This window comes from Calidris pugnax, unplaced genomic scaffold (assembly GCF_001431845.1).
Source record: "Calidris pugnax isolate Ruff unplaced genomic scaffold, ASM143184v1 scaffold25, whole genome shotgun sequence".
NCBI classification, from domain to species: domain Eukaryota; kingdom Metazoa; phylum Chordata; class Aves; order Charadriiformes; family Scolopacidae; genus Calidris; species Calidris pugnax.
The window spans coordinates 2649921-2677623 of record NW_015090805.1 but is presented as its reverse complement, the minus strand read 5'-3'; the positions used below and the strand labels follow the sequence as shown (position 1 = coordinate 2677623).

Genomic DNA, 27703 nt, shown 5'->3' with positions numbered 1-27703 from the left:
CGCCGGTAGGGCCCGGCGCAGCGGGGCGGCATGGCCCGGCCCGGCGCTGTCCGGGGGCGGCGGGGCTGGCGGGGCTGTAGCGGCGGGGATCGAGATGGGGCCGGCGGCTGGGGCCGGGGCCGTCAGCGTTGCGGGGGAAGCGGCGGCCGGGCGCAGGGTGCGGGGAAGCACGTGTGGTGGAGCCGCCACCCGGGCCCTGTGCCCCCGCCGTTACCGCGGGGCCGCCACCTGCGGGGGCTTTGGGGTGGTTTTTTGGTTTGGGGCTGTTTTGTTGTTTGTTTGTTTGTTGTTTTTTTCTTTTCTCTTTTTGGTTGCTTTTAATTTTTTACTTTTAGGCATCCGTTTCATCACAGGGTGCCAGCAGCCCTTAGCGGAGCAGAGGGTGCCTTTTGAATGCCAGGTACCAATACAGGTTAGGGGTGGACCTGCTGGAAAGCACTACTGAGGAGAAGGATCTGGGGGTCCTGGTGGATGGCAGGCTCTCCATGAGCCAGCAATCACAGAATCAGCTGGGGCTCCTTAGCCTGAAGAAGAGAAGACTGAGGGGAGACCTTATTAATGCTTTTAAGTATTTAAAGGATGGTTTGAGGGAGGATGGAGCCGGACTCTTTTCAGTGGCCTCCAGCGATAGGACGAGGGGCAATGGGCACAAGCTGGAACATAGGAAGCTCCACTCAAATATGAGGAAGAACTTCTTTAGGGTGAGGGTGACAGAGCCCTGGAACAGGCTGCCCAGGGAGGTCGTGGAGTCCCCTTCTCTGGAGATCTTCAAGACCTGCCTTGATGCAGTCCTGAGTGATGTGCTCTGGGCGATCCTGCTTTGGCAGGGGAGTTGGACCAGATGATCTCTAGTCCAACTTCAGCAATTCTATGATTCCATGATTCTCGCCCGTAAAGTTTCCCCGCAGGCAGACCAGGGCAGAGCGCCAGCTCAGGAGGCTGCAGGGAGGATCTGCTTGGCCCTGGGGCGGTGCGGAGAGGGTCTTGCTGGCAGCATTGAGGTTGCTGGGATGGGAGTGGTGTAGACCCTGTGCTCATTCTCAGGAACAGGACGAAAAGGTGATGAGCTGACCCAGAGTGAACTCACACCAGTATATGGAGTGTTGTCGTGGTTTAACCCCAGCCAGCAAGTAGGACCACACACCTGCTCTCTCACTCTTCCCCCAGTAGGGCAGGGAGAAGAGGAAGAAAAGAAGGGGAAAGGAAAAAAGCCTCATGGGTTGAGATAAAGACAATTTAATAGAATAGCAACTGAAAAGGAAAATAATAATATGGGTAAAAGAATATACAAAATAAAGTGGTACAACACAAGTCACTCTCACCACCTGATGACCAATTACCCAGCAATCACAGATCCCTTGTCCCTGGCTGACCCCAATGTATATAGGGAGAAGAGGAAGAAAAGAAGGGGAAAGGAAAAGGCTCCCCAGTTCAAGAGGGATAGGGAACTGCTGGAGAGAGTCCAGCGAAGGGCAACAAAGGTGATGGAGGGATTGGAGCATCTCCCTAATGAGGAAAGGCTCAAATTGCTGAGGCTCTTTAGCCTGGAGAAGAGAAGGCTGAGGGGAGACCTTATCAACGCTTATAAGTATCTAAAAGGTGGTTTGAGGGAGGATGGAGCCGGACTGTTTTCAGTGGTTCCCAGTGACAGGACGAGGGGCAACAGGCACAAGCTGGAACATAGGAAGTTCCACTCAAATATGAGGAAGAACTTCTTTAGGGTGAGGGTGACAGAGCCCTGGAACAGACTGCCCAGGGAGGTTGTGGAGTCCCCTTCTCTGGAGATCTTCAAGACCTGCCTTGATGCAGTCCTGAGTGATTTGCTCTAGGCAACCCTGCTTTGGCAGGGGAGTTGGACTAGATGATCTCTAGAGGTCAGGGGCAGGGGAGTTGGACCAGATGATCTCTAGTCCAACTTCAGCAATTCTATGATTCCATGATTCTCGCCCGTAAAGTTTCCCCGCAGGCAGACCAGGGCAGAGCGCCAGCTCAGGAGGCTGCAGGGAGGATCTGCTTGGCCCTGGGGCGGTGCGGAGAGGGTCTTGCTGGCAGCATTGAGGTTGCTGGGATGGGAGTGGTGTAGACCCTGTGCTCATTCTCAGGAACAGGACGAAAAGGTGATGAGCTGACCCAGAGTGAACTCACACCAGTATATGGAGTGTTGTCGTGGTTTAACCCCAGCCAGCAAGTAGGACCACACACCTGCTCTCTCACTCTTCCCCCAGTAGGGCAGGGAGAAGAGGAAGAAAAGAAGGGGAAAGGAAAAAAGCCTCATGGGTTGAGATAAAGACAATTTAATAGAATAGCAACTGAAAAGGAAAATAATAATATGGGTAAAAGAATATACAAAATAAAGTGGTACAACACAAGTCACTCTCACCACCTGATGACCAATTACCCAGCAATCACAGATCCCTTGTCCCTGGCTGACCCCAATGTATATACTGAGCACGATGTCTATGGTATGGAATATTCCTTTGGCCAGCATGTCCTATCTATGCTCCATCTATGGGAAGCTAAAAAAGGCTTTGACTAATGTGAACATCGCTTAGCAACAACTAAACCGATATGTGTTACCAACATTGTTCTCATACTAAATCCAGTTTAACCTCAGCCAGCAAGTAGGACCACACACCTGCTTGCTCACTCTTCCCCCGGGTTTAACCCCAGCCAGCAAGTAGGACCACACACCTGCTCTCTCACTCTTCCCCCAGTAGGGCAGGGAGAAGAGGGAGAAAAGAAGGGCAAAGGAATAAAGCCTCGTGGTTTGAGATAAAGACAGTTTAATAGAACAGCAACTGAAAAGGAAAATAATAATATGGGTAAAAGAATATACAAAACAAAGTGGTACAACGCGAGTCACTCTCACCACCTGATGACCAATTACCCAGCAATCACAGATCCCTTGTCCCTGGCTGACCCCAATGTATATACTGAGCACGATGTCTATGGTATGGAATATTCCTTTGGCCAGCATGTCCTATCTATGCTCCATCTATGGGAAGCTAAAAAAGGCTTTGACTAATGTGAACATCGCTTAGCAACAACTAAACCGATATGTGTTACCAACATTGTTCTCATACTAAATCCAGAACACAGCAGCTACTAGAAAAAAAATTAACTCTATCCCAGCTGAAACCAGGATGAGCATATAATTGTATTTTCTGCTATACTGTCTGGTGCGGCGGTGGCTGCATGTTTCTGTGACTGATACTAAGGAGCATTGGAGGGAGGTGAGGAAAGCTCAGGAGTGTTTCACCACTTGTGCAATTGCAGTCGATTCTCTGTTACTCATTCAGGTTATCTGGGTTACCTGTTACCTCCACATTCATGGTATCAAAAGCTTTTTTCCAACAAGGTTTATTATCTTACTTGGAGCCATATACTGCCACCTTAGAACTAAGAGTCCAGTGAATGGGTACTTAAGTGATGACCCAGAAAGCAACTTGTGTCTAGTAATGCCAGTCTGAAGCTGTCTGCACCTGAATGTGCCTCCTGTGCACCTTTTCCTCATGGATGCAGGTTATGGGAGGCTTATGAGGTCAGTCATAGTCTGAACTGCATTCATGCATTCATGCATTCACACAATGTGTCAACTTTCCCGTTGGAGTGATAAGAAGCACAGACTGGAGATGTCCAAGAGATTCTGTGATGCTTCTGGACGGCTTTTTCCGGCACACTGTGTTGCAAGTTGGACACGACATGGGAGGGAAACTGGTCGTGAGCATTTGCAGAGCACTGTGTCTGACCTAGTAAACCTTGCCACAGCGTTTGGGAAATCAGTACGGAGGTCTATGCGTACACACTCCTTTGGCTTTCGGGAAGCCAGCCTACACCTGGCACCCCAGGAGCTAAACTGAAACTGGAATGCTGGTTGAACCTGAGATAATCCCTTGAAAAGACACTGGGAGATACATGTTGTTTCTTCCCTTTACCCTCTTCCTGTTCCAAATGATATTTGATCCATTAACCACATTTGACAGCCTCACAGGGTCAGGCCAGAGAGCTAGATAGCCCATTATCCAATTTCTGACAGTTACCATAGATCTAGGGGTTACCTCAGGATTAGTAGGAGCAAGCAAGTGTACATTATATTCTTCGCAAGTACTCTCTGACCCTCTAGCTATTTTCAGCTTTGGAGACTTCCTAAGCTGGATGTGGCTTCTCTGCATTCAGTAGTGCTCTGTGTGTCTCATGGCAAAGTGCAAAGATTCATTTAGGTTTGTGGAAGTACCCTGCCAGATGGACAGGAGCACTCTAACTGAGGCAGAAGGTTGCAGGTTGAGCTAATGCCTTAGGACACTAGGAAACCACCACAGGGAAATTGTCAGTTGGGATGGGAACCTTCTGCATGTTAAAAGTCAGCCCACCATGAAACATGAAATGCAAATGAGTAGGAAACAAGGGTGACTAATTTCAGAGCTCTTAGATTGACTTACCGTTACGTGCTAGTCAACCTAGAAATATTTAAACAAAGGTTAATTTCTTTGGACTTGAAGAGAAGGCGTTATGTTCAGGAGAGATTATTTTTTGTTTAAGTTATTTATTAATTAGCCATTTTATATCCATCCAGTGTTCTGAGAGAGATGAGGCTCATTTGTTAGATAACCCAGCTAGATCCTCTTGAACAGTTGGGAACATGCTAACTTTTGAAAGAGGTGGTGGACTTCACCTGACGCTCCCCTCAGTCACATGTTTCATAGGTAGGAGAGGACGGCTCAGCATGGTCTGTGCCAAGGCTCAGCTCTGAGTCATGCTGGGGAAACTTTTTTGAAAAACTAAAGCTTTTCATTTTCAACAAGAGGTTAAACTCTACAGAAGGCACAGAACTACTGAAGCTCTGAAGTCGTCGTGGGCGCAGATGAACTTGGATGAGCACATTATTCCTTGGAAAGGGACCTTCCTTTCCTTATTAACTCATTCTTTTTAAAATCCTTACTTTGAAAGAGAGGAAGAGCATGCTGTGCTAGACTGATAATAGGAGGATATATTTACGATGACAATCAGTAAATGAATTGGTGAAATAATAGTAAATAAAAGTAACTTATAGCAAAAGAGGGAAGATTGCAGAGTGGCTTCCTATCTGACAGAGCTGCGTGCACTTGGGCCCAGGTGTATAAGGGGTTTATGTCATTTCCACTGAAATGAGCCCATGTGGATCTGGTTCTTGGAGATTACCTAGTACAGGAAAAATTGCAAGAGTTTTAGTGATAGCAATGTCAAAAAGCATAACTCCCAAACAGAAATGCTAACAAGGTTTGCATTAAGGTAGCGTGTCTTCAGTGAGTAGTTGTAACATTGCTAATCCAAGCTCCTGCACTGTACATAGGGACAGCAAGCTGTAAAACCAAAATATCTCTCAAGGTAGCTTTAAGGTAAAGGCCTTCCGTTTTGCACAGTGTGGTTGCTAATACAATAGGTTCAGGTTTTAGAATACCTTGCTTGAGTTATTATTGTTTGCCAGGTGTGGATGGTGACAGCAGGGCACATAAAGTGGAAAACCCAACCCTGAAAGTTCTTTTTGAATGACTAGCATAAGAAACTAGCTCTAGAACATTTTGATCAGGGTCCTTTGTCAAATGGACGTGGCCCAGGACACTTGAAAAAGCCCTCCATGTATGAAAAGCAACCCCACAGAAGCCTGTGTTCCCTAGACAGGGAAGAACTCCTGAGGCAGCTTTATAGTTAGGAGATGACGTGCCCTGGACACAGCCCAATGTCTCATCCCTCTGTAGAGCTAGTGCTGCCTGTGAGGTTGAGCCTGCTTCTTACCGCTACATATATAGCATATAATTCTGTTAATAAATGTTGTTAATTTTAATATCTCAATGAATGTTAAATCAGTGAATCAAACTTTCATATTTAATCTTAATATTACTGACAAGTCTAAGTTAAATTCATAATTAATGCTGAATATTACTAGACATATTGCTTCCTACGTAGCATTTATGCATATTTCCTTTGCTCAACTCTACTTCCTTTCTTTTTAACCAAGCATGACTGTAGATGATTTCATTAACGTGTTTACAGTTTTTTGTCTGAGTGGAGAATGGTTCAGTAGTGATAATTGCTTTCAAATTATTTGATCCCTGGAGGAGGTGCTTAATTTAGATGTAGTACTAGGTCTCAGGCTTTTTGATGGGCAGACCCCTGAAAAATTTTCAAAAGTGACAGTGATCTTTTTGGAGAAAATTTGAGCTCACTGAAGATGATTACTCTTTTAACATGATTTTTTTTAAACTTAGTTGAGAGTACATAATAGGCCATAATTTGAAAATAGCTGTAGGTAGGTTCCTGTAGCTACCTTGTAACAGTATGCCATTATAATTTTACTTCACAGAAATGTGTTTGATGTGATGTCATGAATAACACAGTTTTTAAAACATTCTTGAACAACTATTACTTATAGTCAAATTTTCTTTTCCATGTAGTGTTCCCTTCTGTAATGTGTGATTTTGACTAGAATGTGAATTTTTGTAGTGTTAATAGAGAAGATACTCTTTGTTAAAATTCAGATGATACTGTGCCTCAAGACTGACTCTAAGGAAAGTATTTTCATTATGGTTGCTCAGACTTTTTGATTATGAATTTAAATATCAAAATAAATATGTTGACTGCCAGATGCTTATTCCATCAAAATAAGCCCATAGTGAGGAAAAACCCTATTGGTAAAGCGAGGCTTTATTTAAAAAACAAAACAAAACAGAAACCACCCCAAAATCCTGGTCAGTTATGTTTGAGGATTCGCACATCACCTCTGTTGCAAAATAAGACGTGATGCCCTCATTTAAAATATCCATCAGAGTTGGTGCTAGAAATATGCCAGAGGGATTTATCAGAATTCATCTCATCTCATTTGTGATTTCTTTGAAATATTTGTTCTTGTGGTGCAAGATAGAAGCTTCCTGACATGGAAATACTGACGTATGCTAAGTTGGCTTCCAATTAGCATGCTTACAGTAGGAACCAAGATGTGCTCAAGAGAATATAACAAAATAAAATCCAGGAAAAAGAGGGAACTGCAGGAAAACATTTTGGTGGAAATGTGGGATTTTTAATTTTCATTCAGATTTCTTCTGTACCACAGGTGGCTTCAGCCAGGATGAACTGCTAAAAGTATGGAAGGGCCTGTTCTATTGTATGTGGATGCAGGATAAACCTCTGCTACAGGTATAGTAACTGGTTTTTATATTTGCTTGAGTGAGTCTCTTCTAAAATACACCACAGGGTCATACTAATTTAGAATAGTGAAGATGACCTTAGTGAGTTTGGTCATGGTTGGTTTTTTTTTCCTTCCCTTGCTGCACGTGTGCATGTGCAGGAGAGGTGACTGTAACTCAGTGATCCTCACCACATGAGTAGAAACTTAAATGGTATCATGTTTGGAACCACCCTCCAAATGGCTGGTGTAGCTGTTTACTTTGCAAAACCAGAACTGAAATATATGCTGTTATGAAGTGTATTGATCTGGTGGAACTAAAGCAGTAACAGCCATCTGCCCTTAACTACAACTACAATATACCTGCAACCATTAGTTAGCCTTGCTTCAAAGTTTCACACTTCCTTTTCTTTCTAGTTCAGTGGCACTTCCTCTACTACCAACTACTGACGTCTGTCAACTACTACCAGTTTGTCTCCCTACTTCCAAATCTTACCCTACTCCCTACTTGTCTGTTTGCATGAACAAGCTCTATCTCACACGTAGCACAGTGAGCTCCACCTACAATTAAGCTATAGGAAAACAGTACTCTTAAAGTTTTACATCATTGGTTAATTTAAATAAATTTGATTTTTCTCCTCCTAGTTTAATTTTGTCTGCTCTCAAAAAGATGATTTGATGTCAAAAAGAAATCTGATGAAATGAACGGGACTTGATAGCCTTAAACCTTCTTTTACAACTGACCTAATCCCAGTGGAAGGATAAGTGCAGTACTAAGAAAAGTATTTTTCATTTTGAGGGATGTTACATGATATTTATACTACTTGCTGTTTTCTGGTTGCATGTTTAGTGAGGATACCAAGCTCTGAAACATGCTACACTAACTATTTATTTACTTCTAGGAGGAACTTGCAGACAATATCTCACAGCTTATCCATGTCATTCAGAATACAGAGGCTCGTAAGTAATTTTTCATTATCTAATTTTTTCATCTTTGGTGATCTTAAGGCCACTATCACAGTGCCAGAATAGAGGAAGCCAGATAGAGCTGCTGCTTTGTTTTTCTTTGGTTTTTGTCCAAGTGGTGTGTGTGATTGCATTAAGGGAAGCATGAGATGCAGTTTGTTTCTGGTTGTTTCAGGGGAAGAGTTGTATCTCCAATGTGAAAAAGGTGAGACTTTGCAGGGTGGGTAGCAAAGTAAACCTGTCATTCTGCATAGAGTTACTTGTTCTGTGTATTTCCTACCCAAACCCAATCTTGTTCCATGAGCTGTTAAGCACCTAGAATTCAAAATGCACTTGAGTGCTCGGTCAATGACAAAACTTGCATGGGTAGAAATTAGTGAAGAATGGATATTTTCCTTTAACTTTTTTGTGTATAACATGAAATAGATACAAAGCTGTCTTGTAATTATAGTTGTCTTGGAAAGTAGCTGTGTGCCTTTTCTTGTGTTGTTCTTAAGTTTAATTGAGTTGGCCTTCTACCTGTCTTAAGCGTGTCTTCCCATAGCTCTGTCCCTATCACTAGGCAAATCCCTTAGGAAATGCGTCCCTTTCTCACATTTAAGTGACTTCTTGAGATTCTATTTGTTAGCAAAAAAAACCTTTATGCCAGACATACAGATATTTTTTCTTGTCTCTTACAGGACACCTGTTCATTCAGACATTTTGGCAAACTATGAACCGTGAATGGATTGGGATAGACAATCTGCGTCTCGATAAGTACTATATGGTAATACTAACTCTCTTGTAAGTCTTTTCTGCAAGAAAAGGTGTGCTGGTGGTGTGCTGGAAGGCAGCTTTGTGTGCACATGCATTTATGTATATTGTAAGAGAAGACAAGTGACGATCTTCCTGACACATTGCAAGAGATACTTGTTTTAAAGGCTTTTACTGCAAATCTAAAAGCCATCACCAGCTTATGTCAGGTTGCAAGTGCTTTCTTGTTTGCCTTCTTTTATAATGTAGTGATGTTTCTCACTGATTTCTCTATGGAATATACATACTGTCTCAGAGGACACTGCATCAACATCAGTTATTTAGATCAGACTGTTTAAAGACTTTTTTATGACTCTGTATAAAGTAATTGTCACGAGACCCGCAACTTTCCACCACTAAAGTATCTGCTGTAGTGCATTCAGCTATCAGGATTCTTTCTATAGGAAACACTACATTAGAACAAATAGTAACATCTGAGAAAGAAGGAGCTTAAAAGACCTGCCTTTTTTACCTTTTGTAAAGAACAAGATCACGTCAATCTTCTTCTTTGAAAGCAGTTAATTGCAGCCACATTCACTGTGCTTTTTGTTTCTCAATGTTAGCAGAAACCAGGTTTTTCAGTAAGTGAAGTGTTTTGAGCCAGTTTAATGTAACTATTTTACATATGGCTGTCTCTTAGTGCAAGTTTCAAGTAAATCGAATTATTGTTATCACATGCCCCATATTGTTGTCTCCAATTTAAGCTGTGAGGGTTTTCAGACTTGGCAGCACTTAATGAAGATATCAGGGTGATGGAGCAAGAGAAAGCTGTGTAGTAGATGGGGTCATGGATTTCTCTGGCCTTAGGTTGTGAAAATAGTTTATTGTCTTTTGAGCTTCACAGCATCCTTCTGTTGCTTGACATGATAGACAAGTCTGTCAAAATGTTCATGTGAGGAAGCTTTCCACTGTGTTGTGCTATGAAGAGGTTTACTAAGAAATCTATTCACATTACAGTCACCGTAACTCCTTTGTCTGTTTTTATGAACAACATGTATAACAAATTTTATACTTTGCAGCTAATGCGTAGGATTTTGAGGCAGTCCTTTGAAGTGCTGAAAAGAAATGAATGGGATGAAAGGTAAGCAGATTTCTGAATGTAGCTGCATCATGAAGAAGTTGCCCAATTTGCCTCTATCAAATGTATTTTCATTTAATAGATCCTTTTTCTCCATAGATGGCGCTGTCATCTTAACACTAAGGCTTATTTGTTCTCCAGATCACTTAAGATTTCCAGTTTAGAAACAAAGTTTGGTGTTGCACTTTAAGTTAAATACACACTGTAATGGATTACTCTGACATTCACCCAAGGCATGTAGTGCATGTTCCACAGAAAGACATTTCAGAAAGTAATCCATGTATGCTTATGCAAAATCTGAACCTAGCAACTTGTCATGTGTTTTTCCAAGCAGTTGTGAAATCTAAGGGCTCAAAATTTTTAATGGGCTTTGCTAGAGGTGAGTGATTTAGCCAGGAGGCTATCAATGGATTATCACCTGTGGAGAGATTAGACAGGCAACTTGCATCCCAAAAAATACAGAAAATGAATTATTTGGGAGGTTTTTTAATATTTCTTCCATATTCTATAAAACTGCAAGTAATTGCAGTCATCTTGCTCTGTCTAGAGCTCTTGTACCACTTCCAAGCTTGCTCTGTGTTTAAACTTATGAAGAGCTTTAAGTCCCTTAATTAAAAGTGCTTGATGACCCGGTGTTGTTACCCTTTCTCTCTCTCGCCTTCTGAAATGTAGAATGCATATAGGCATGTTTTTGAGGAAACAGAAAAGAATGCAAAGCTCAAGTATACCCCATCCCCTGTGTTCTACCTTAGTTTTGCATTGGGTGAATAACCACAGGTTGAAGAGATGAAAATGCTCCTTGACAGGAACAGAAAGCGCGGGAGGAGGTTTGATAAAGCCAAAGCCCTTTCCCACACACATTCCCATGGCAAAGACATAGTCACCCAAACTGATCTCTGACAAGGTTTCTTACAGCTTTCACCTCCCTTTTTCCAGCTGGAAGGATGGCTTGGAGGTGCTTCACCACCAGAGGTGGCAGTGTGGGAGAAGATCATAATTCTGTTATTTGCAGAGCAAGGGAGCTCGGAGTGAGGGAGCCTTTCCCTCCCAGGCGGAGCCTAGAAGCTGCCTAGCATGTCTCCCATTTCTCTTTTCTTTTAAAATGCTTTTGAAGAAATGAGTTTTAATGTAAACTGAAATAATCTTTATTGTTTTGGAATGCTTTAAATTCTCATTGGAACCGGAAACATTTGTTCTGGGCAAAATTGCAGGAGGTCCCACAGAACGCCAGGGGAGAAAGCGTGGAATATACAAAGCCTCACTTTCCTGAAAGATAGCAAGGATAGGCCTCAAGAAAAAAAAAATAAAAAGAAGAAAAAAAAGTCCCAAGTGCTGCTTAGCTGAAGCAGTGACAGCATGTCTCTTTGAGCCATGTCACTCCAGCAGTATTTGTGTGCCCAGAAGGCACTAACCAGAGCCACAGTCCTACTTGTACACACCTCATTCACTTCTGGCTTGAGCTATTGGGATGGTGATTTTTTCATGCCTAGCTTAGCCCTCGATCTGTTCTTCAGTGTAATTGGTTTGCTCCAAGGGGCAGTGAATAACATGCTTTAACAAAGGCAAAGTCTGCACAATTGAAAGAAGTTTGAGAAGGAGCAGTGTTAAATTTAATCCTTGGGTGTGCACTAAAATGAAAATCTTCTCATAAAATGGAAGGGTATGAGGTGTTGCTCATCAGGGGTGGATGAATGCGACAGCTGTATCTTTGGAATGCCCTGCTCAAGTGGCAGAATCCCTCCTCCTACACATCAATCATATCTCATAATAAAATTCACACTTTAATTTGGACTGAAGTTTAAAACAGTGATTTTCACCATAGCAAATTGCATTGAGTGGATTGTCTGATGCTACAAAATCACATAGACTGTAAGGAGTTCTGATTATGGATGGATTTTTTTTTTTTAATTTTGTTGAAAAATATGAAAATTGATCCTTTCTTAGAAATGTTGAACGGCCATCTTAAAGAACTGGTAAAACTGTGAATGACTAGAGTTTGTTTTCAAAGCAAATAGAACACGAGCAATTAAATATGAATGTCTTGTGCTTATTTTCTTTTCAGTCTAATTGAACTACTGCTGCCACTACTAATGAAGGAAGTTATGGACCCAGAAAGCAATGCTCCCACTGGGATAAAGTTACATTTCATTGATATCTATCTGGATGAATTGGCTAAAGTTGGTGCAAAGGAGGTTAGAAAATACGTTGTCGTTTTCTCCCTGGTTAATGTTAACTATGGCATGCAGCATTTTAGAACAAATAAAATTTTTAGACTATGTATGTTTAAACAATTTTAAATGTAACATAGCAACATTGAATAAGCATGGAGGAAGTGAGTTAATTGCAAGTTTTGCTGTCATAAAAGCCTGCTCTTTGCTGATTATGTAATACACCTGAATAGAGGAAGAACGTGAGCTTTCAAAGTTGTCAATTATTTGCCTGTTGTTGCTTTTACGTTGAGCAATTTACCCTCTACATCCAGTTGTTCATTTTGTTGATGACACCCGTGTTTCTCTGCTGTATATTGCTGTTTCAGTTGTCCTTAATTTTGGTTGACAGTAAAGTGATGCAGGATTCTGCAGCATTTGAGAGCCTGTTACTGCAGCTGGTGCTGCTGAACTTCCAGAGTATTTCTCTTGCTACTCCAGTAGGGCGAGATGCCTGCTGCCCCATGCTCCTTCCAGGCTCCTGCTGATTTACTTCCTCTTGCTTCTGGCATCTAATACATCTCCTTGCAATGGAGGAAGCTGTTAGCAGTTTTCCATTTGTATTCTTTGCAGTCAGTATTGAAAGCAATCCCGCCTGCAGCTTTTGTGGTTCTGGGTTGTGGAGCGTGAGTAGTGCTGTAGCTGGCAGTCTAGTTAAGAGAAACTCAGATCTTATTCATGTCTGCTACAGACCTTCTTTGTGAAAGCACACAAAAAAGTTTTCTCTGCCTTGTGTTTCTATATGTAAAATAAGGAGCTTTGTTGTATTTCTGTACTCAGTAGATTAAAGCCTGCAAAGCAATCAACATTTTTGTAATGATTCTAGGGAGTATCTGGAATTTAGTGGTAACACAAAGTTGCTGGATACTCCTGTCAGTTGGAATTAGATAGTGTAGTGTAAGGCTTTGCCTTAAGTTCTTAAAGAAGATCCCCCTACACCAAATAACCAAGAAATTTGAGTGTACACATACAATATTTACTGTACTCATCCTTTTCTCTCTTTCTAATCATACAGCTCACAGCAGACCAGAATCTCAAGTTCATTGAGCCTTTCTGCAAAATTGCTGCCACATCAAAGGAGTAAGTTTAATGAAAGGATAAATAGTTTTTAAGAATTAAGAAATTCTGCATATACCACTCCACATGGTAATAAACGGATTGAAAAAGAGTCATAGTATAACTTCAGAATGTAGAGAAAGAAGGATATTTTACTAACGATATGCACAGTCATTTGAAGATGACTTGTGTTTATCAAAACTATAGATTGTCTTCATGGATATGTAAAAATTATATCAACCTCTGTTGGTTGGGTTTGTCTCTTTTTTTTTTTTTTCTTTTTTTTTTTCAAACATGCATAGAATAGCTGAGCTGGTTAGATTCTTTGTTGTTGCAGTGTAATATAGAGCAGCATATAAACATAGTGAAATTTAAGAGGGTAACATTGCCAGGACGCTGTTTGAATTAAAGGACTTGTGTCCTTTAGGAAGGACACAAGGAAGAAGCAGGTTCACTTTCCTCACCTGGAGAGCTAGATAGTCTTCCATTTCCTTCTTTCTTACCCATTTTTCCCTGTGTCCCTCAAATTTCCATTTTTATAATGTGATGGGGAGGGTGTGTATGCTTCTGCCCTTCAGCTCTCACCCCTGCTCTCTTGTACCACAGTCGAGGTACGCTGCATGCTGTAGCCACTGGTATTTTTGAGCTCATTGTGGACCAGTCCCCCTACGCCATCGAGGACCTAATGAAAGAACTGGGTAGCAACAGCAATGAGGAGGATGCATCTGAAGAAGACAAACAGGAAAATGAAGAGGTGCTTAATACCACAGGTGAGGAGGAAGTTCTAAATGGCCCTGGTAACGGTTGCTAGGACTTAAAAATCTGTTTTCTTAAAAATACATTTCTGCTCTGAACCAGTCAAACACATGTTCAAGGTGTTGTAAGGATAATTGTGTTTTCCTCTCTTCCCTTCAGATGTGCTTAAACAAAGTGACTACAAAAGAGCGTGTCACAAAAATCAGTGGCCTCTATAAAACCAGGCAGTATCAGCTTTCTGCAAAAGTGCTAGATGATAACCCAGTCTGGCTTTGGCTTTTGGATGTCCATAGCATTTTTGAGGAAGATGAGGTTTTGGCTTTCTGTGGGAGTTTTAAGTTAAAAAAAAAATATTAAAAAAAAAGCTGAGCAGGAAGGTTTTCAATCCAGACATACTCTGATACAGAGGCAATTTTTTAAAAGGTACTGATAATGCTGCAGTTGTGTATTGCATAAGGGTGACATAAAGTAGTTAAATCAGAGCAGGCTCACAAGATAGTATGAAGAAAGATGCACCCGATCTTCTGTCTATCAGAGTAGTGTGTGCTTTCTCAGTTTGCACAAATTAAATATTAATATTCAGTCTTTTTTTTTTTATAATAGCAGACAAGTGTTTGTCAAGAAAATCAGCAAAGAGCTCTGAAAAAACAGAGGAGGATGATGAAAATGCTGATGACGGTATCGGGACGGTGCTGCAGGTTTGTAGCTTACTTGCTCTTACTGATACTCACCCTCTCTTTTCTTTTTTCCCAACCCTTTCAAGAGGTACAGAAGTAAAGGGTGTTAAAATCAGATAAACACGTTACAAATTTTTCATCTCCTTCTCCTCTAATATAAGGTGGTATTTATGTAGTGTGTAATCTGTGAGTAGTTTACAAGAAAATAAATCCCTGTCTGAATTCTTCTTTCCTCTTTCCCATGCCTTCTTTTTTCTGCTCTCCCTTCCTGTTTCAAGAGTTCAAAAATGTATGGTAAAAGCCAAGTCACTGTGGGCGGTAAAGCAGTCAGCATAAGTTTCATTTACAATAAGAGCAAAGGTAAAGGATGATGGGATACGTAGGCGAGAGGGTAACGCTGCAATTTGGGTTGTTTTTAGACCCACTTCCAGTGCAGTGTGGTGTCTTTGACAGATCCACCCATCAAACACACATGCACGTAGATACACTTCATGCATCCAAGAATTTGGACATGACACACTTTAAATCTGATACTTAGCTAAGTATTTGTGGGTGTTTTGTAGTTGGTTGGCTTCTCTCTTGAGTAAGAATTAAGAATGTTTGAGAAAGTGATAGTGAGTTCAACAGTTCTGTTAATTGACATGCTGGAGGTGGGGGATGCCATCCAGAGGGACCTGGACAGGTTTTAGAGGTGGGCCCGTGCAAACCTCATAAAGTTCAACCAGGCCAAGTGAAAGATCCTGCATATGGGTTGGGGCAATCCCAAGCACAAATATAGGCTGAGAGAGAATGGCTGGAGAAGCAGCTCTGAGGAGCAGGACTTGGGGTGTTGGTGGATGAGAAGCTCAACATGAGCCGGCAATGCACACTGGCAGCCCAGAAAGCCAACCACATCCTGGGCTGCATCAAAAGAAGTGTGACCAGCAGGTTGAGTGAGGTGATTCTACCCCTCTACTCTTCTCTTGTGAGACCCCACCGGGAATACTGCATCCAGCTCTGGGGCCCCCAGCATAAGAAGGACATGGACTGGTTAGAGCAAGCCCGGAGGGCCACAGAGATGATCAGAGGGTTGGAGCACCTCTCCTATGAAAACAGGCTGAGGGTGTTGGGGTTGTTCAGCCTGTAGAAGAGGAGGCTCCGGAGAGACCTTACAGTAGCCTTCCAATACCTAAAGGGGGAACAGGAGAGATGGAGAGGGACTCCTAGAGAGAGTGGAGAGATAGGACGAGGGGTAATGATTTTAAACTGAAAGAGGGGAGATTTAGATCAGATATCAGGAAGAAATTTTTCACTATGAGGGTGGTGAGACACTGGAACAGGTTGTCCAGAGAAGTGTTCAAGGCCAGGCTGGATGGGGCTTTGAGCAACCTGCTGTAGTGGGAGGTGTCCCTGCCCATGGCAGGGGGGTTGGAACAAGATGATCTTTAAGGTCCTTTCCAACGCAACCCATTCTATGATCTGTAAAAGTCAGTATACATGTGTGAAGGGGGTGTATATTTCAACAGAGAAAAAATACTTTGTGTTTAAAGGAAGTGACTGTTTAAAGGATGCGTACGCTACTCGAAGTGTTGATAACATGAGTCACATTGGGTTATCTTGCATGAATAAGCTAACTAAGAAAAGCTGTATCATACTTTCCTCCAACAGTTTGATTATAAGGCTGTTGCTGACAAACTCTTTGAATTGGCGAGCAAGAAAAATACTCCTTCCCGTAACAGAAAGCGTCTGTACAAGCTGGTCAAAAAGTGAGTTCTGTTGAAATACACCTTGCATGTGCCTCCTTGTCCTAAACAGCTTTTACTTTGCTTTCTCTCTGCCTTCACTTGGCCTGGTGACAGTGTCAACGAGAGGAGGCTTGTCTCACAGCCCTGGATAGAGTGCATGAGGTGCTTGGAGCCTGTGCTACTGTTCCTCATTGGTGCTAGACAACTGCAGCTAGCTGAGGTGGATTTGTACTGCAGGGTGGGACATCAGGTTGAGTGTGATGCAAGTTACAGAAAAGGGAGAAGTGTTCAATTGCTCTCAGTCCTTGCAGTGATTTGGTTTGAGTTTTTGAATTTCTGAGGCAGATCTCTTCCGGAATGAGCTCTTTGTAACTTCCTGTGCAAATTATGTTGCTCTTATTTTGGCAGAACCAAGTACTGTGCTGCTAGTGTTATTATTGGTACTAAACCAGTAATATTTTGTTTTTCCTTCTCTCCCTTCCTCCCCACCTCCAGGTTCCAGGACTTAGCAGAAGGTAAGGACTGAGCAGTGTCCAGACACAGTATTTTCTTTCCATTAAAGGATATATAATGTTCCTGTACAATGTGTACTGGAAATCTTTTTTTTTTTTTTTAATGTATATTTCAAGCATACCATTTTGTGGGGTTTTTTTAAATCTCATTAAGACACATTACATGTTTTTGGTGAAATAGCCAAATCCCCTTCACAATTTGAGCAACCCTCTACTTTGTCCTTAAATGACAGAGGATTATTTTTACTTAACTAGGAATCTCTCATATGATTTTCTTTCGGGTTGAGTGGGGAACAAGGAGTTGATTTTCTTTCTGTGGGAGTTATGCTGTATATGAACAGCATTAATACCGTTAATAGAAATAGAACTAGTAGTTTTCAGATCCCTTATCCTTCCTCCTCAACAGGAATCTTCCCCCAGGATATTCCCGAAGATGTTTCTACAGATGAAGACGATGATGAATTTAGCAGGGGAAGGCGAAAGAAAAAAGCTGCCAAGCCTTGGGAGAAAAACAAGTTGGAAAAAGTAAAAGGTAAGGCAAGATCAACCTCTGGAAGAGGACAATCTGCAGCCACTTGTGTAACTTGGCAAAGTATCAGATACTGTTCTGAAGAAGGCAAACCTGTTGTTCAGGATGTGTTGACTTGTATCATGTTGTGATGAAGGTTAAATGTGAAATTAAGGTCTCTCTGATAGTGGTGGGAATTTTGTTACCAATTTTGAGGCAAGTATCACCTAAAAAATGTCAATCAAAAGCAAATGTGGAAGCAGTTGTTTGCATTGCTCCACTGAGCAGTTCTGTCTACTGTAGGAAAACAGTAACATGTCAGTCTTCTTAAAATAGCATGACTGTTAAAATACAGGAATTTAGGGGTGTTTCTGGAAAGGTGAAGAGAGTTACTGAGAACCAGGTGCAAGTATCTCTACCATCATGGCTTATATTGACGTGGCACAAACCCAATCATCCCCAGAAATATCTCACCTAACTACTGAACCCCTGAGTTGTCATCATTGCGTAATGACAACATTTTCTAGCAATATTGCTATACAGAACAGGGTTACCACAGGGAACAGCTTAGATGTTAGCTGTGACAAGGCAAGATCAGCAAAATATTAATTGGACCAGGCATCAGAGGAATGCAATGTCCTGACCAGCTGTAATAGTAAAACTGTTGTGCTTGCTGATAGCAGGGAAACAGTACCTCTATTTAAAAAAAAAAAAAAAAAAAAGGAAAGGAAAGAAAAAAAATAGAAATTCAGTTGTTGTAAGTACCTTTGTGTTTCACATCTGTGTTTCTATGGCATTCTTTTTGGGGTGGATGTAGAGGATGAACAAGAGCTGTCAAGTGCAGAAGAGGCATCAGTTTCCCAGAAGAAGAGGAAAAAAAGGAAGAGGGGCAGCCCAAGTGCTGATTCTGGAACAGCTGATGGAAATTGTGAGGAGGGAATAGCTGAAACATCTGGATCTAATGCTTCTAGTCAGGGAAAGGTGCCAGAAAATAACAAGGAAAGGAAGAAAAAGAAATTGCTAGTAAATGAGGCAAATGAGACCACAAACATAGTAACTGACACCAGAGAAAATCACGGTACCTCTGTGCAGAGCAGTCAAACAGCCGCAGAACAGAGTAAAAAGAGTCAGTTGAAGAAAATGAATCCAAAAGTGCAAAATGCTCCTGTAAAACCAACGTGTCAGAATGGACCAGCTAATGCCAGTGAGGCAGAGGATGTCAGCCCATCTGTCACAGCATTAACTCCTAGGGTCATGAGAAAGAAACAGAAAGCAGGGGCTGTCTTAGTGAATGGAGATACCCCTTTGCAGCAAACTGATATGAAATCCAACAAGGGGACCCTGTCAGAAGAAGCAGGCTCTGAATCTGCGCCCTCCAGAAAGGTCAAATTGAAGACAAAGCCAAAGCTAGTTGGTTTGGAAGGGATGAAAGTCTCCAGCCAGAAAGCAGCAACCTTGAAAAAGAAGAGAAAAGTAAAAGAGGTGCTAAACTCTGTCGAAGCCAATGGAGTTCTGGAGACTGCATGCAAGAAAAGCAGGAAGGCGGTACGTACATCTCATTCTTTTCTCTGCCGCCTTCAAAAGAACTGCCAGGCTCATTTTCAAATTTATATTTAGCTTTCTGAGTGTGGGGTTTTACGGGCAGGCTGCATGCTGATGTCATCATGCATTGCTACCAAAAAGAACTCAGCTTCCCAGAAATCCACGCCCATCATCATAGTCTTACACCCTCCTGTGCAGCCACATTAAAGCCTGTGCCAGTTACTCGGTTGAAAGAACTCACGTAGCTGAAACTTGGGTTGTTAAGGTATGGGGTTGTCTTTTTTTCTTCTTTTTTTTTTCTTTTTTTTTTGATCCCTGGATTAATTATTCTTTTACATTGGATCTCTGGCTGAGCTTACAGCATGGTCACAAAGGGCATATTTTGGCAAAAGGATGAGAAGTAGAACAGGAAGATGGAACATCCCTTTTGCAGCAGCAGCACCCACACTTAGATAAATATAAGCTCCTTGTGAATTTGCCCACAGGAATTCCAATAGTGGTTTCTTTTGCTAGCTCACTACTCTTAAATCTTAAACAAATTGTTAGTGCTGTGTGGGGAAAGTATTTAAGGAAAGAGTAAAAAGAGAGTATGACACTGTGACCTCCAATGTCATCAATAGCTGTTAAGATCACATTTAAGAATGGTCCAGTTTTTTACAAAGACAATACTGTTTCTTCACTAGGAAGGTCTGATTGTAGTCTTCTTCAAAAAATTATGTCGTGGAGTTTGGGAACAAGCTTTTTTTTTCCCCTTTACCTCTCACCCCCATTTTCTTTTTGGCAATAAGAAGAATAGGGTTAATTTTGCTCAGCAGTTTGAGAGTCAAGAAGCATTTTGCACTTTATATTTTTGGTAGTGTGGCTAGGAGAGAGAGTATAGGGGTTTTTCCCTCTCCTGCCACTGATATTCTTTTAACTGCTTGTTTCTTGCTTTTTCTTCTGTTGCCTAAATACTGTGTGTTGTATACCTCTTCCTTCTTTCTTTATGAAAGCTTAGTTTCTCAGAAAATATGATTATGCCACCCCCATCTCTGTTGGTAAAACTTTGCTGCATCTGACCAACAGGTTCAAAGATGCATGATAGATTCAAGATGAAGTTCCTGCAAGCTTCATGGCAATTAGTTGTTGGCACAAAATAGCATAACCCCTGAGGGAAAGGCAGCAGCATGATGCCAGCACCTCTCTGTTGGCTGGCTGGCCAGTCAGCACACGGGATAGAGGGCCACTCAGAATCACAGAATCTTCTAGGTTGGAAGGGACCTTAAAGATCACCTTGTCCAACCATCAACCTAACTGACAAAAATAGACACCCGCACATCAAACAAAAAGCAACACCATCACTAAACCATACCTCCCAGCACTACATCAACCCGTCTTTTGAACACCTCCAGGGATGGTGCCTCAACCACCTCCCTGGGCAGCCCATTCCAATGGCTGATAACCCTTTCAGTGAAAATATTTTTCCTAATATCCAGCCTGAATGAATCCACTCTTCCCATGTGTAATTCCAAAGAAACTAGAGCATTTGCTGTTTCTTGCCCAGTCCAGGTAGCTGTGTGCATATGTGTGTGTTGAGCGGGAGTGGGGGAACAGAGACAAGGAGAGAAATTTGGAAGTTGAGTCAGGAGGAGAATGAGAATATTGGTATAACAAGAGGGCAGGGTAAAGCTAAAATGCACAAATCTGGAGGAAATTAGGTTTTGCTAATTTTGTTTTCATTGCTTGAGAAATAACATGTCGTTTTATTTCCTGGTTTTAGTTATGTAATACTGGTCTTGTGCCCAGAAATCCTGAGGGGTGTGTTTTGATTCTTGATTTCAAAGACAACACACACCTCCAAAAAATTAGGTTCAAATACTGAGAGGGAGGAAGAGGGGGAGAAGGGGAAAAGTCAGACAAGTTCAGAATTATTTCACACTTGTCTCAAGAATTCAGAAAGCTAAAAGACTGAGGCTTTTTTACTTTATGTAAAGCAGAAGTAATTTTCAAATGGAATGAGGCCATACACCCTGGACGTTTTCCACAATATGGCTGCGAGCTGCTTTTAGGAATTTCACATCTGTAGGTTGCTGTGAAGCATAGCTGAACTTCCCCTCACAGTAGTCCACGGATACCTGGGGCCCATAGACAACAGGTTGGAAAGCTTTGGAGCGGTGCACTTCATTAGCAGCACCGTCAGTACACGTCCTAAGAACTGCCTTGTGCTGGAGAGAAGGATTGATTTAAACAGCAGTCCTCAGTATGAATTTGAAGCAGCAAACTAGTAGCAATTCGCAGTTGCTGGATTTCTGAGAATATAGACAGACTTCACACTCTGCTTTTTTTTTCTCTAAAGTCTCCATCTTAGCCTAAAGCTGGGTTTGTTCATTAGTTGTGTATCTTATGCATCCAGAGTTACCACAAAAGAGCTTTTGCTTAAGGGCAAGGGAAAAGAATCAACACACGAGCAGGAGAGGTGGGTGAATTGTAAGGCAGCCTCACGCACATGAAGAAAAGATCTTTCTTTGTGCTCTGACGGGCTGGGCAAATGCATTACACGTTCTTCCTTCTTTGCTTTGCAATGGCCTTCCTAGTTCAGCACAGAGCCTACTTAAACTTCTGTTTTCAGCCATGCTAACTGCAAAACTAACTCCTGAGAGTTCACCGTGATGATTAGCTTATGTGACTACCAACTAGCTGTGTCTCAGCTGTGCCAATATTTACAGAAGCTGTGTGTGGTAAGCTCTGAGCACCGATCACTGTACTAGGTAGAGTTAACTACAGACTTTATGTACTGACAGCATTTTTTTCCTTTCCCTTCTTTATAGGAAAGCAGCACTGCTCTATCACCGTTAAAGAAAAAGAAGGGAAAACCAGGAAGTGATTTTGTAAAATTTGAAAAACCAACTGTACCAAAGGGAGTATTCTTTAGGAAAGCTAGAAGCGCCATCTCTTCCACCAGGGCATCCATGCAGGTAATGTGATCTCACAGATGGCAAGTCTGGGCACAGCTACCCAAGCTACCTGCCCCAGCAAAGGGCATGACCTCTCTCATGCTGTCTTTATGGGCAGATAAAACTGGAAATGCTGTTGAATTTCCTTGTAGACAGTCACATATGGCTCCAGAGTTTCAGAAAATGAGTCGTAGGCATCTTTAAAATCTCTTTTTCCCCCCTGCTTTAAAAAATACCTTCTTGTTGAAAGGACACTGTTCTGAACCTGCTCATTTTGCAAGAAAGCAAAAGCATAAACTGCCTTTCAGTCTTGCTAAGGGACGTTGAGCCTCTGTGTCTTGCCATTTGTGGAGACAGGCAACAGTACAGGGCTTCAAAAGACTGCCCTCTTTTCTAAACCTTTTTAACACGAAATATCTTTTCAAGCCCTCTCTGCACTTTGAGGCCTGAGTGCAGTGTGGCCAGTGTATTTAATACACAAATATCTTCTTGTTTGTTGTTGAATTATGTAATGATGTTAAGGAGAATATGTGATTTCTCTAGAAATGGAATATGTTTGCTTTTGGCTAGAAAAACAGTGCTGTATTAGCAGGGGTCACTGCTAGAGGATTGGGGGAGTTCTAAATTAAATGAAGGAAGCAGGCTGCTTTGCCTTGGTTTTGATGGGATGCAGGTAAAAGAACTTGTAGCATTGCCTCAGAAATCTTACTTTCTTTCGTGTCTTTATTTTACTTTATAGCTGAACAAGCTGCAGTCACCCAGCTCCAAAAAAGTCACGTTTGGCTTGAATAAAAACATGACTGCTGGTGAGTCTAATGCATCTGTGTGTCTCCACAATCTCTCTTGTAGCTGAGGAAAGGGGAAGCTGTACACACTGATTAAACACCTAAACTTTTCAACTTTCTGAAATGGGCTAATTCTGATCCCTTTTTTGTTTCAATATTTGCATATAGTTTATAAACCATCCTCAAGTTCCTGTCCAGAGGAGATGGTAAAGTTTAGGACATTGATTTCAACAGCTCGACTTGCCTGATTGCAGTGTGCTGCATTACTGGCTTGCAGAAGGAGCCTTATGGATAGAAAAGAGTGCAGCAGAGCGATGGGCTCTCCCTTCGGAGCTGCCTGTTCTGTAGGGCACCCCTAAGGGAAACACATGCACTTCACAGTCTCCATTGCTCACTTCTGTCTCCCAGGACAAAGGTGCTGATATGCTGATGAGCTCGGGCTGTTTAATAGCAGAGTTTCAGTTTCATCTTGGCTGCCTGTGGTTTATTAATGGTAATGAGTCGATAAATGTCAGTTCCCTTCTGGATCCCATTTGTAAGCAGACAGTGTTTTCCCTGTTAAATAAATGTCTTGCTCCGTAGCATAAAAGCTTATTCCATGTATTAATTTTGCAAATTTTTTAACTCTCTGAGATGTGCTATAGGCCAAGTTCAAATGAAGAATAGTGGGTTTAGATCTGCATATATCTCTGTGTTAATATAACCTGGCTGCACAAGGAGAAATAAATGCCTACCTGTCAGCAGAAGGGATAACGAAAAGTCTCTAGAGCGATGCTGTTTAACAGTCAGAGTAGACCCACTTCTTGCCCATTGTCATCTTTTAAACTAAAGTCTGGTCTTCTTCTGGACAGCAGGAACACTTGTTTCTGAGGCCCAGAGTCTCTAGTGTCCTGTGAAACAAGGGGGCTGGTTCACAGCCTCTCTGTGCAACAGACCCCATTCTCAGAGGAACTCTGCTAAGAGTTCCACCACCATCTCTCCATTTTTTCTGTAGCCTTAGGCTTCTGGTCCTTAGTGATAGACATAGAGATCTAAGGCAGACTTCCAGGGCTGGGCAATCCCACAGTTGATTGATGGACACAGTTATTCCAGGAGCTGTATTTCTTTTAACTTGTTTGCTGGTTTTTTTAACAGAGTTTAAGAAGACTGACAAAAGTATATTAGTGAGCCCAGAAGGACCGTCCCGCGTGGCTTTCAATCCTGAACAGAAACCCCGCCATGGGGTGCTGAAGTCACCCACAGGTACCCCAGCAGGACAGCCTCAAATGAAGAAACCATTTACTATAGCAGCAAAGAAGAGACCAACTGCTGTGGACTTCTTGTAAACCAACAGATGTGGCCTACTTTTGTACAGGACATTTTGCTAACCTAGAATGTTCTCTGGAGGTATTTTGAACTTCTTTATTTTTTTAAGTTAATACAAATTGTATATACAAAATTCTGATTGTGACCTGGGTCATTGCTATTTTGACACCACTTCAGCTGTACCTTGAAATACTTGTTTTGTGTATTTACAGAAAAGAAACAATCCAATCTCTGCTCAGGTTTGGTCTACAAAAAGTATGGTCTCTGCCCATGTCATTCCCAAGAGACTTGTTCATTTAATTAAGGAATGTTCAGGGTTTGATTGTTCCGGTGTTGGGGTTTTTTTGAGCCAGTTTTAAGAATACTTGTACGTCATGCTATTAAACTGTCTTTCATTGGGCTTAAAATGGAAAAAGACAATGTAGATTTTAAACCTCCTAGTTCATGTATTTTAAAATTTTATCCCATTGTTTTTTGTGTGTCACCCTTGGCATCCTGTTAATTCTTCTTCTGGAAATAACGTTTACCTCATGTCTCTGATAACAGCTGGACTTGGGTAGCTTTACAGGCAGGAGGCAAGCTTTCCCTGGAATAAGAAATGCCTAGCTGCTCAAGTGGTCACTGTTACAAATAAACCTTCACAGCTGGCTGCCTGCTGAGTTGGGAACAGTCACCACATTACTTTCAGTAACACAAGTGCCAAAGCTGGCTTACGCTTGTCGTATCGTAAGCTGGCTCCTTCTACTTAATGTAAGTGAAATAATGCTCTCACACAGGAGAAATCTTTGATGTTTGCAGGTCTTCTCCCCAGCCCCCACTGCTGTCTTTCCTGAAGGTCTGACAGGACTCCTCGTTTTCTACTTTAGCAGCTGGTGTCACCACATTGTACCAGAACTCAGATCTCATTCAGTGAATGAACCTCAGATATTCCTAAAGAGAGCTTGATGGGTGTAGTGTATCTTTGGTTAGGACACACATCTCTCTCTAAAAGCTTTGGTGCCTCTCAATACAGGGTAAAACTTCACAGCCCAGACAGCTTGGTTCTGGTTTTGATGTAGAACCAGAAGAATTCTTTCTGCATCACTTCCTTGTGTTAAGTTTTTATTTGCATATTTTATTACTACTATGCATGTTTTGTTTTTTCCTTGCTTCTTTGGTAAAGAATGCGGTGTACTGCTGTGAGAGACCATTAATGTATTCTGAGGGGAAACTGTGAGGAAGGGGAGAGCAAATGAAAATAAAAACGTTTTTGATATGGTTGGAAGATTTTAAATCTTTCTTTGAAAATTTTGCTTACATTAGAGCTCAGCTTCAAAGCGCAACCTGGTGCCAAAGCAAAGCTATTCATGAAGCTTCTCACGAGTTAACTTCTGTGATCCTATAGGAGGGAGGATAGGTCTGCTTCATTACCTTCTCTTACAGTAACTGGTAAACATTTGGCTAATTCAGCCAGCAAAAGTAAATTTTGTGATATAATATATTTGCATAATCCAATACTACTTTTTTCCAGTCTTGATGCTGGCCTCTGCCAGATCACTCCCTATAAGCAACTGGAGTGAAACTGCTCTTTCATGGCTCATCTAGAATTTCTTCAAAATACTCGTGTCCTTGTAGATTGCTGGTTGGTCTCAGTTGCTCAGTTCTAATCCGTGCCAGTTCTTGCACTAAGTTTGTGACAGTCCATGGCTTGTGGTACTGCCAGAAAGTCATTTTGCTTGTCTTTTCTTGTTTAAAATAAAGGACTGCATTTTATTTGGTTTTCTTTTGATTTGTATTTGTTTGGCTGATCAGTGAAGAACTCTGGAGAACACATCTGATAACTTGCTGTTTGAGCAATTATTGTTCATTCATATTTTAAAAAAATCTCATTGTATATTAGCATAATGCATTTTTTTGACAAAATGATGGTAAGTAGGATTTAAGAAAAAGGCTGTTTGATATGTTGTACTGTTTATCTTGTACTGTGGGTGAGGAGTCTCTTGTGGAAGATGCATAAACACATTTGTATGTGCATGGTTGTTAATGCATTAGGTTGAAGATGCCATATTCCTCCAGGGATATAGATGCAAACAATCAGTAGGTGGATCTGGTGTGCACAGAAAAATCCAGGATCAGGATGCACTGAGGTTTGGTTTTGTTTGGTTTTAATACGTATAACCTGTTACGGAAATGTATTTAAATGGTTGTTTGGATCTTTTTCTATTGGTTGCGGATCCATTGAACCTGTTGCTCGTCCAAATATATTGTTGCCCACAGTGCTAAATGGAGAGGGCAGAAATGGCAGTCATTTTTTTATCAAATAATTTACTGATGTGATTGCTTGTTGGGATTCATGCATAATCCATCTGTGCCATGAAACTGGTGGAATGTTTTGTAAATATGCATATGGCATGTGTATTGTCTTCAGTGGTGTCTGGAATTTCATTCAGGACAACTTTACAAACAAAAGCCAACTGCTGTCAATGCAGTTTAATCAGCATTGTTGGGTTAAATTGAATACATTACCCAAAATACTTGGATAGTGACAATTCTGATACATGTTGAAGACAAAAAAAGGAGAAAGAGATGTGACATCTGGGGTATCCACTGCAGAGACACAATGGTACTGTAAGGAGAGATGTATTGATAGGAAAAGAGAAAAGAAAAACTGATCTGAGTTGTTTGATATTGGTTCATAGGTTTTTTTCATAGTGTTATTCCAGCTCTGCAGCTGCCAGTCATGCTGTGAGTCAACGTTAATGTGGCATACCTTTTAAAGGACAGTATTTTGTAATGATTGTCTCTACATTTTTGTTATGAATCTGATCAACTTTGTACTTTTCAAGCTCTAATCGTTTATAATTCTTTATAGCTTCAAGAGAATTCAAAAGCACAAAATTAATTCAGCAAGGCAAGAAGCTGAAATTATATTTACATTACTTGGTATACAAGATCTTTTATAGTCTGTCAAGGCTATGTGACTTGGAAAGCGTCAAATACCCTTTTTGTCATTTATTTCCTGTGCTTAGACTTAATTACAGCCACAAAAGAAGATCCCATCTGTCACTTTATGTACCTCTGCAACAGCATTGTTAATACAAGTACAGTGTCTAAGCATTACATCATTTAGTCTGGTCCAATAAACCATCTTCTTTTTGTGGACATTGTATTTTGGGAAAATCTGTAAATTTGGGGAGTGGGAGATGGGAGGGTAGCACCCGGGGGAATACTTGAAAGCACAAACTGCTTGCATGCGTGCACGTGCTCTTTCTTCTTTTATTGTATTTTATTTTTATTGTATAAATAGCCCAACCTGATGAAGACTGAGACACGTGTCAGAAATGAGCAGGGTTGTGATAGGATATACCCATTCATACAGCTTGAGCTTCTGACCTTTCTAATTGGGCCATAGAGTAGACACCAGCAGCTGAAGGATTGCTCCGGAGAAACAAGTAGATCCCGGGCTGTCATTCCTTGACAATTAAAATTGGTAATTGAAGTGATAACGTGGTGAGACGTGTATTTCAAAGGTATGGTTGTGCAGATGCCAAAGTAGGTCTGAGATGGACACTGGGAAAGCTGTTCCCTTATTTGTTAGCAGCAGCAGGCCATATGGAGTTCCACACACGCAGGAATCCCGCACGGAGCGCTGTGCCTCGGGCACCAACAGGCCCTGTAACTGTGCAGGAGCAATTAAAGAAAATTAATCATGTTCTCTCGACAG

General features: G+C 41.6%; 1 protein-coding gene across 1 annotated transcript; it reads left to right on the top strand.

Annotated features, from left to right (window-relative positions):
* On the top strand, positions 1 to 27148 carry RRP1B (ribosomal RNA processing 1B). The gene is made up of 16 exons (XM_014938229.1): positions 1 to 5; positions 7088 to 7170; positions 8062 to 8119; positions 8806 to 8891; positions 9937 to 9998; positions 12058 to 12187; positions 13218 to 13282; positions 13865 to 14028; positions 14618 to 14712; positions 16339 to 16436; positions 16911 to 16930; positions 17334 to 17459; positions 18253 to 18980; positions 21785 to 21931; positions 22650 to 22716; positions 23830 to 27148. Exons 2-16 carry the CDS (start codon positions 7141 to 7143, stop codon positions 24018 to 24020), a joined length of 2067 nt encoding a protein of 688 aa, XP_014793715.1. The 5' UTR covers positions 1 to 5; positions 7088 to 7140; the 3' UTR covers positions 24021 to 27148.
* The last annotated feature ends 555 nt before the right edge of the window (positions 27149 to 27703 follow it).